General features: G+C 39.7%; 1 protein-coding gene across 1 annotated transcript in view; it reads left to right on the forward strand.

Annotated features, from left to right (window-relative positions):
• Nucleotides 1-10,513, forward strand: part of kalrna (kalirin RhoGEF kinase a) — a gene marked incomplete at its 5' end in the record, with an annotated part of 224,213 nt that overhangs the window by 208,056 nt on the left and 5,644 nt on the right. The window contains 8 exon segments of the mRNA XM_014027944.1: nucleotides 2,393-2,555; nucleotides 2,688-2,809; nucleotides 7,246-7,377; nucleotides 7,469-7,630; nucleotides 7,719-7,797; nucleotides 7,889-7,940; nucleotides 8,345-8,493; nucleotides 8,585-8,723. Of these exon segments, the coding sequence (XP_013883398.1) occupies nucleotides 2,393-2,555; nucleotides 2,688-2,809; nucleotides 7,246-7,377; nucleotides 7,469-7,630; nucleotides 7,719-7,797; nucleotides 7,889-7,940; nucleotides 8,345-8,493; nucleotides 8,585-8,723 (998 nt within the window).

The following is a 10,513-nucleotide window of genomic DNA, read 5'->3' on the forward strand; positions in this document are numbered from 1 at the left end:
ATATATTTATGTTTGTGGTTGTAATGTGACAAATATGGAAAAGTTCAAGGGGTATGAATACTTTTGCAAACCACTGTAACTTAGACAAAGGTAATATCTTAATAGAGTTGCCTTACGCTATTCCAGATTTTGAATAATGTGCTACATTCATTAAGCTAAACCTGTTAAAAGACAAAATGATAAAATGATGAAACTTCTGTCAGTTTCATCTCAGACAGGTTGCTTGTAACAATCAGACTTTTAGTGTAAATTAGGGTTGGGTAAAATTATATCGTGTGCAGTTAATCATCAGAAAAACTAATCGATTATTCTTTGGGACTTGACAATTAATACGATTAATGCCACCAGGCAGACTGACTGGAGATTGTCCCGGTCAGCCTGCTTGGTGCTCCTCTCACATATGACAAACATTAACAATTTTAAAAATTGTTCTGTAATTTATTTATCGTAACTCCAGTTTTACTTGGTCTATCAACACAATTTAAAAATAATGTAGCCTGAAGTCTGTAYTTTTGACACAATTAGGAACAGATTTTTACAAATCTCTCCCACTAGAGGGATTTAAATTGGTCATGTGATTAGGACATGCAGGGGTCCAGGGACTCCAGGGGATTAATCATCATATTAATCGTTATCGGCTAAATACCACAATTAATCGTGATTAATTTTTTTGCCAATATCGCCCAACCGTAGTGTAAATCTTTTTTTATTAAATTTATTTCATTTAAACAAGAAAAACAAACATTAAAAATAACCAAAAAAGCACAATATCGTTAAATGAAAAGGAGCAGAGAGAAGAAAAGAATCTTATATCTGCCCCCAATTAAAACAATATCCATAAAAATAACAAAATGTGCATCAACAAAGAAATAAAAATAATAAATACTATTTCATCTAATGAAATATAGCAGAGAGAAGAAAAGAATCTTATATCTGCCCCCAATTAAAACAATATCCATAAAAATAACAAAATATACATCAACAAAGAAATAAAAATAATAAAAACTGCTATTATTTCATCCAATGAACAGCTGAGCGAGAAAAAACAACAACAAAAAAACAACAACAAATGTAAATTATTCAAACAGAGACTGCCCATAACTTATCAAACGTAATGTTTTGTTAAGTTAGTTTTATCCAAATTAAGTGATAATTTATTAAAATCAAACCAGTCATGTATCTTTACAAAATCTAATTGCAACAAAGCTCGCAGATGTTCTAAATTGTTTCCCGAACAAAAAAGGTAGTGTCATCTGCAAACATGACACATTTCTTTACAACAGACACATTAACCAAATCATTGGCATACAAAAGAAACAACTTGGGTCCTAACACAGAACCCTGTGGGACCCCACAAGTAATTGTCTCAAAAGTTGATCTTACATCATTAATTTACACAAATTATTTCCTATTTTCTAAATAACTCGATACCCATTTCAAAGCTGAGCCACTCAGACCATATCTGCTCAATTTATCAAGAAGAATGCTGTGATCAATAGTGTCAAAAGCTTTCTTTAGGTCTATGTTAACAGTAACACAGTATTTTTTTGATCCACAGCCTTAGTTATATTTTCTATCAAGTCCATAACAGCCATAGTTGTTGAAAAATGAGCTCTGAAGCCATACTGGCTATTACTCAAAATATTATGCTCATCAACAAATTGGTCCAATCTCTTTACAGTTTCTCCAAATTTTTAGAAAACTGGGGTAATAATGATATAGGTCTATAATTAGAAAACAAAAGTCTATCACCACTCTTGTAGAGAGGAATTACCTTAGCAATCTTCATACTGTCGGGAAATATCCCAGTCAAAAATGATAAATTACATATATACGTAAAAGGCTCAACAATATAAACCATTATTTCCTTCACAAAAGTCAAATCCATATCCACCAAGTCCTTGGATTTTTTATTTGAAAAATTAGTGACCATACTCATTATTTCTTCCTTATTTGTTTTGTTAAGGAAAAAACTGTTTGTACAGTTTTCAAAGGTACTAGTCATACAATTATTAGCATTGGAAATTTGTGCTGCTAGATTTGGCCCGACATTCACAAAATATTTATTAAATCTGTTTACAATTTCACTCTGTTCATAAATGTACTCATCATCTAAAACAAAATGTTGTGAGACACTTGATTTAAACTTATTATTCAAAACACCTCACACATCTTATTAACTGAAGGTGTTAATGTATAGCATTTGAAACTTGGACTGCTCACAGCTGGAAATTAAATTATTAATGTGTGTAAGGAGTCTTGTTGAGGTTTAGGATAGCAGGATAACAATAAATGAAACTTGCAGTTACACTGTAAAACACTTGTAAATAAATTAGTGGTTTATGCCATTAGTGCAGGAGTCTGTAGACTGTGATGTGCTTTCATTGTGCAGTGCCTCCAGAGTTCCTGGTGCCGCTGTCAGATGTGGTATGTGCACTTGGGGAAACTGTCGTTCTCTGTTGTAAAACCTGCGGACGACCTAAACCATCAGTCACCTTGAAGGGCCCTGATCAGAACCTGGTGACCAGTACCAGCCGCTTCACCATTGATATCAGGTAACGCTGACACAGCTGACTGTGTAATAATCTACTTTTTCATCTTTATTCTTTCCATCTTTTGATCCTCATCACTCAGCCTTTTAGCTCCACCATCCACTGCATTTTGATTGTACTTTACTTCCTCTCCAGGGACACCGGTGACATCTTGCTGAAGATTTGTAATGTCATGCCACAGGACACAGGCATCTACACCTGCATAGCGGTTAATGACCATGGCTCTGCCTCTTCTTCTGCCTCCATTAAAGTTCAAGGTAACTCGTCAGAAGAGCTTTTCTCCACTTTCAGACACCAACTCCCTCCAGTACTAGGGGTGGGAACCTTCAAAGACATCATAATTTGTTTTGATTGCAATTTAGATGACTGTGATGCAATTAGAAAAAATATCAATGCATCCAAATATTTTGCTCTATGTTGCATCATAAAATAGTTTTCATTCAAACAAGATTTTGGGAACTAAATGATCAAACGGAGTCAAAAAGCGAGAACGGTAATTTAAGATTCTGTAGCAATGGATGTCTATCAATCATACCAGATGTATCTGACTCACTTTCTTCAGTATTTCCACCACTTTGTTTTAGGTTGTGTTGTAAAGGAATATTGGCTATTAGTATTTTCAACATATGATGATCCTATGGCTCTAAAGGTGCAACAAAATAATACCTCTATCATTGCAATTATCAAAACATTTATTAGATTTAACTTTTATATTTCCTTTTTTTGGCTTTTTTTTCCTTATCTTCTCTCCATCTTTGTGGGGTCACCTATTGTCCCCCGGTGGCCCTCCAGGGGGTCATGGCCTTCTTTGAAAAACACTGCTCTAATCTGTACACATTATCTTTTTTGCCCCCCGTTGCCTAGGAGGGGGGATTGTAAATGATCTCCGTCCTTCCATCCATCCGTTGCAATTTCAGAAAACTGATAAAATATAATCAACCAAATCATAGAACTTYAATAATTTCAATAATTTCAATTGATAAAACAATATTTGATGGATGGTTTGGCTGTCAAGCCGAAGAAGGAGTCCTATCTGGCCTTGCTGGCTGGTAGGACTCCAGAGGCAGCTGAGRAGTATCGACAGGCCAAGCGGGCTGCAGCCCTGGCCATTGCTGAGGCAAAAGCTCGGATATGGGTGGAGTTTGGCAAAGATTCTCGATCAGCTCTGAGGAGATTCTGGCAAACCATCTGGTGGCTGAGGTGGGGGAAGCAGCACTTCACTAACACTGTGCTCTGGCCCAAATCTAAGGTTTGGGAAAGCTCTCATTGCCCTGAGAAGGAAARCTCTAAGTACACTGGTTGGAGTCCTAACTGGGCACAATCTGCTCAACTGCCACAAAACGGTGATGGGACTCCATGACAATGGTCTGTGTGATGCCTGTGGCATTGAATTAGAAACCTCTTTGCACTACTTAGGCCACTGCGTGGCTCTGAGTGGTCAAAGGAAAAGAATTCTTGGGGACCCCTTTATGGATCTCGAGAATCTCAGAACACTGTTTCTAACCTTGTGTCCTTCATCCGAGGGTTGAGAAGATTCGAATAAAGACCAATGTCTTTATGGGGAGATCAATGAGCCCATTTAGGAGGCCTCCGCTCATATGGATTTTATATCCATCCCCCACTAACAGTAACCAGAACACTGTGCTCAATGAAGGTGGGGTGCTGTTGACCTCAACCAATGATGTCGTTGGGTGGTGGAAAGAATACTTCTTGAACCCTCTTAATCCCACCGGCACGTCTTCTATGGAGGAAGCAGAGTCTGAGGACTTTGGGGCTGGTCTGTCCGTAAATGGAGCCGAAGTCTCTGAGGTAGTTAAAAGCTCCATGGCAGCAGGACTCCAGGGGTGGATGAGATCTGCCCTGACTTCCTCAAGGCTCTGGATGTTGTGGGGCTGTCCTGGTTGACATGCCTTTGCAACATTGTGTGGACATCGGGGGCAGTGCCACTGGATTGGCAGACTGGGTTGGTGGTTCTTCTCTTTGAAATGGGGGACCGGATGGTGTGCTGCAATTACAGGGGTATCACTCTCCTTAGCCTCCTCAGTAAAGCCTTTTTTTCAGGGGTACTGGAGAAGAGAGTCCGATTGATAGTCGAAACTCAGATTCTGGAGGAACAATGCAGGTTCTGTCCTGGCTGTGAAACACTGGGTCAAATCTTTACCCTCTTTAGGGTCCTCGAGGGGTCATGGGAGTTTGCTAATCTAGTCTACATGTGTTTTGTGGACTTGGAGAAGGCATTCGACCATGTTCATCGAGGTACACTGTGGGGGGTGCTACGCGAGTATGGGATTGTGGATCCGTTGTTACGGGCCATTCAGTCTCTATACAAGCTGTGCCAGAGTTTGGTTCGTATTGCCGGTAGTAAGTCGGACCCCTTCAGAGTGGGAGTTGGACTCTGCCAGGGCTGCCCGTTGTCACCGATTCTATTCATAACTTACGTGGACAGAATTTCTTGGGGCAGCCAGGGGGTGAAGGGAGTCCGGTTCACGGGGCCTCAGGATTTCATCTCTGCTGTTTGCAGATGAGGTTCTGTTGGCGTCATCGCACCAGGAACTTCAGCTCTCACTAGAGCGGTTCGCAGCTGAGTGTGAAGCAGCTGGGATGAGGATCAGCACCTCCAAATCTGAGTCCATGGTCCTCAGTCGGAAAATGGTGGATTGATCTCTCTGGGTATGGGGTGGCGTTCTACCTCAAGTGGAGGAGTTCAAGTATCTTGGGGTCTTGTACGGGAGTGAGGGAAGAATGGAGTGTGAGATTGATAGACAGACTGGTGCAGCTTCCACAGTTTTGTGGACTCTGTACTGGTCTGTCGTGGTGAAGAGGGAGCTGAGCTGTAAGACAAAGCTCAGTTTACATTCCTACCCTTACCTATGGTCATGATTGGTGTCTGTGCTTGTGATTTATTCTGTTTTCTGTCTTTTCTTCCTCTGTTTTCTTCCTCCTGTCTGCCTTTGCTCCAGCCCCGCCTTCTCACACCTGAGCCTCATGTTTCTTCCCCAGGTGTTTCTTGTTTCTGCTCATTAGTTTCCCTTTATCTTCTGTACAGTGTCTTCAGTGTTTGTCAGATCTTTTTTGCTGTTCTTTGTTCATGTCTTTGCCAAGCCAAGTTTTTGTATTTAGTTTGCTGTCTTGTCAGCTTCTTGTTTTCATTTTATTAAATATTTTACCACCTCACTCAGTCCTGCATCTGGGGTTCTTACCAAACCAAGCCAATCAAAACATAGCACAGAATGTAAAGGGAAACTGAGTAGAAACAAGAAACACCTGAGGAAGAAACATGAGGATCAGGTATGAGTGGGCGGGGCTGGATCAAAGGCAGAAAGGAGGAAGAAAACAGAGGAAGAAAAGACAGAAAACTTAGAATAAATCATAAGCACAGACACCAATCATGACACCTGTGGTCACGAACTTTGGGTTGTGCCCGAAAAAACAAGATTGCGGATACAAGCGGTCGAAATGAGTTTTCTCCGCAGGGTAGCTGGACTCTACCTTAGGGATTGGGTAAGAAGTTCAGTTATGTGGGAGAGACTCAGAGTAGAGCTGCTGCTCCTCCACATCGAGAGGAGCCAGTTGAGGTGGTTTGGGCATCTAGTAAGGATGCCTCCTGGAGACCTCCCTAGGGAGGTGCTTCAGGCATGTCCAACTGTGAGGAGACCCCGAGGAAGACCCAGGACACGCTGGAGAGACTATGTCTGCTGGCTGGCCTGGGAAYGCCTTGGAGTCCTTCCAGAAGAACTGGAAGAGGTGGCTGAGGAGAGAGAGGTCTGGGCTTCCCTGCTCAAGCTGCTGCCTCCATGACCCGACTTCGGATAAAGTAGAAGATAATGGATGGATGGATTCCATGTCAGCTTTTCATCAATGATGAAACCCAAAAACTTCACCTCACTGAATCTACAGATCTCAACATCATCAACTCTAAATGGAATATCAACAGTTCTTTGTATTACTGAATATTATATAGTTAGTTTTATCTAAATTTAATGATAATTTATTAAGTTTAAACCAAGTTTGTATTTTTACAAATTCTGTCTGTATCATCTCCAACATTCATTCTATAGCTTTACCCAAACAAATAAATGTCGTATCATCTACAACTAGAAGACATTTACAAAGTCCTGACACATTTAACATGTCATTCGCATTTAAAATAAATAATTATGGTCTAAGTACAGAACCCTGAGGAACTCCACATGTGATGTTACAAAGTTCAGATCTTACTTCATTTATCTTTATAACCTGTTTCCTGTTTTTCAAATAGCTAGATACCCACTGTAGTGCAGGTCTTCTAATGCCATATATAAAGAGAATGGAGTGGTCAGTAGTGTCAAATGCTTTCTTTAAATCAACACAAATACTAACACAGTACTGTTTTTGGTCATCAGCAGTTATTTGTTCTATCAACTCCATGAGAGCCATTGCTGTTGAATTATTTGCATTAAACCCATGCTGACTGTTAATCCATATTGATCTAACCTGGTTACAAATAATTTCTCTAAAATTTTTGACAACTGTGGTTGTCAACAAAAGGTTGTTGGTCTGTATTGGTGAACACACATTTATCACCATTATTTTAAAGAGGAACTACCTTAGCTAATTTCACAGTTTGGAAATATTCCTGYTGAAAAAGGTAAATATAATTTTTGACATTTGTACATAAATTGATTCAGAATTGATTATTGTGATGATATCCCAGGTATCCCAGCAGCCCCAGGAAGGCCGGTGGCTCAGGAGGCAAGCAGCACAGCGGTATTGGTCCACTGGCCACCCCCAGCTTCATCTGCACACTGTGCTGTCAGCTGCTACACTGTGGAGTACAGACAAGAGGGTCAGTGTGAACTGTTGGATCCAAAAAAAAAAAAACTTCTTGTCTTTGCAAACAGGCTCAAGCTCACACTGTCCTTTTCCTCCTCCTTCAGACTCGTTGCTTTGGCAGCAGTCAGCCAGCAGCAGGGAGGAGTGTGTACAACTTGATGATCTGATTCCTGGAGGTCACTATCAGTTCAGAGTTCGAGCGTCCAATCGCTGGGGTGTCGGCCCGCCATCCGAGCCCTCCAATATGGTTGCATTGGCCAGCAGCAGTAAGTGACACACACGTACACACTCAGTGCAGACATTATTATCCTGTTGTTTTTAAAAAAAACACGTGTCTGTTTCTGCTCTATCCAGACTCTGGGTATGATGGAACTGGGATTCAGTGGAAAGAACATTTTGAGTTGAGCTTCACTGAAATCTGTGAGATTGGAAGGTATTAACGTACAGCCGTCCTGAGTCAGCTTTATTCCTTCCATCAGTCTGAAGCTGTGGGTTTCATTGCTGTTTGTCTGCTCTCTGATCAGGGGTCGTTTTTCTGTCGTGAGAAAATGTCTCAACAGGTCCACAAAGAAAGAGGTAAGACATCACAAAGATGAACATTCAGTTCTGTTTTATTACTCAATTAAAAAGTGGTCAATTTACTTTGTGTAAATGCTGAGTCAGCAGTTTTTTCCCTGAGCGTTGTTTTTGCATTCAAACTACTTTTATATTTGTGCTTTTTAAAATATTCATGCATCAAAACCACATGAATAAAGTTTTTATATCTGAAGAATAAACCTTTTCAGCTGAGAATGGAACTTGGGTTTCTGTGCAAATATTCGGGCTTCCAGTTTCTGAACACTTTCTTACACACAAATACACGCTACTGCCCAGTTACATTAATTACTGTAAATGTAATTACTTTTCATCTGTTTTCTCAGTTTTCAGTGACATTCTTTGCGACCTTTCTTTTTCTATTGTTTTTCTCATCTTCCGTCCAGGTTGCAGTAAAATTCGTGAGTAAGAAAATGCAGAAGAAGGAGCAGGTGGCTCATGAGGCAGACATCCTCCAGCATTTCCAGAACCACCAGCTGGTGGCGCTGCTCGACACGTACGAGTCTCCCACCTGTCTGATGCTGGTCTTGGAACTGTGAGTCTGATGAAATCAATCAGATTTAATCTGTTACACTCACAGATGTCAGCAGTTAGTTATCTTGTTGGGACTTGTTTGTGTGTGCCAGGCTGGAGGACGGCCGTCTGCTGGATTATCTCGTCAGCCACGATGAGGTGATGGAGGAGAAGGTGGCACTATTTATAAGAGAAACTTTGGAGGCTCTTCAGCACCTTCATACCTGCAGGGTAGCACACTTGGATCTCAAGGTGATGACACGTTTTTGGGTGCAGTGATAAGTAAGGTGTGGGAAGTATTTAAAAAACTGAGCAAGACTTTAGTACTATAACTTTAGTACTATAACTCTGTCACATTAACTACTGCTGTTTTTACTATTTCAAATTATTTGAATCAATTTATGCATGTCATTAACATTTTGTATCAGTTTATCAAGAGTCTCATGACAACAGTCAACTAAGCCCGACGGGCCCTGTACAGGGCCAGCAGATGTCATTCCTTGTTGTTTGCTAAAGTAGGTGCAAAACTTATTTTTCCCAAATTTTTTCTAAGTCCGTCACAAAAAGTGTCTTTAATGTTTTTAAAATGAGTCGCCAAATTATTTTTGGATAAATATTTCTGATTTTAGAGCTATATAAACATTTGTAAGTTACTTGAACCGTCGCGGACCGTTTCAGGATCAGGAAGTTCTCAGCATCTGTTGCTGTGCAAGTTTTTGGTTCCACACCCCTCCCTTTGGTATCTTTAAAAAGATGAAGCTCTCACAAATTCAGGGATATATCTTGACACTGTGTTACTCTTTGTTTGGTGACGTGAAGTTTGTGCGTAACCGAGAGTATAAATAACATCCCTCGTGTGTAAAACGTGGAGGCGGAGTTACGTTTCTGTAGGCGCTTGGATGAATAGTGTAACAGTAGATTTTGATGATGCACAGTGTAAAGGTAAAAAGAAAAGTTTATGTCATATGCAGAATGAGTCCTACAATACAAATCAACACTTTTATTCGACCAGATTCTCTTTAAAAACCCATTTGGCACAGTTTTGGGTACATTTGGCTAAATTGTGCCAAAATGCCATTTCTGCCTGGCACACTGTTAACTAAAACCTTTGTGAAATGAATATACTTCAACTTATTCAGTCCTACTTTGCTACAATTTTCTCAAGATGTAGATGTATAAAATCTAAGGGCATTCCTGGGTTTTCACAAGAATTTTCATTGTGTTTTGCACTGTTGATTTTAAAAAAATTTAAGCGAGGCTAAAAAAATTACAAATTTTCTTTATTTAATCACAAATAACTCAGGTACAGTAAGAGCTACAATAGTGGTTTCACTTAAGAAATTATCTTTAAGGTTTTACCTTTACAGAGGTACCAAGAGTTAGCATTTAGACCTTATAACTGTGGAGATATTCTTGCTTTATTTTGCTGTGTGTTTTCAGGCAGAAATTACCTCGAAAACCCCTTAGGCTGGATTCTGTTCTTATTTTAAAGTCATGCAGATTTCAAGTGAGGGTTTTCTTTTTTAAGAAGTTGTTTGGATTGTGATGAAATGTATCTCTAAGAATGATAAACGAAAATCTTTTTCATGGACAGTAAGTGTTAAGAAATGAATGGTAATGATCGATGGAAGAGATGGACAATTTTTATAGGAGCATCCAGAGAGTGAACACTGGTCATACAGGGGTGGCCAAAAATATATWTTTTTTTCCTTCATGGCGATTTGCTGTGAAGCTTATTATGTTTCTTAGTCATTACAACCATGTACAATTACTTCATGAGAATTATCTATTTGAGCAATGCAGCTGAAACTAATATTCTGTATATAGAAAAAACCTTTAATATTATTATTAAGTTGTGTGGTTGCCTGGAGAAGTCTGATGGTCTGCTTACCCAACTTCTTCTAGACTTCGACTTAACACTAGCAGACTGCAAGTCCATCATTCAGTGAGGTCATGAGATAAAAAAACAAGTACAGCGGGTAAAATAAGTATTGAACATGTCACCATTTTTCTCAATAAATATATTACTAGAGGTGCTAATG

The sequence above is a fragment of the Austrofundulus limnaeus genome, unplaced genomic scaffold, assembly GCF_001266775.1.
Source record: "Austrofundulus limnaeus strain Quisiro unplaced genomic scaffold, Austrofundulus_limnaeus-1.0 Scaffold701, whole genome shotgun sequence".
Lineage (NCBI taxonomy): Eukaryota > Metazoa > Chordata > Actinopteri > Cyprinodontiformes > Rivulidae > Austrofundulus > Austrofundulus limnaeus.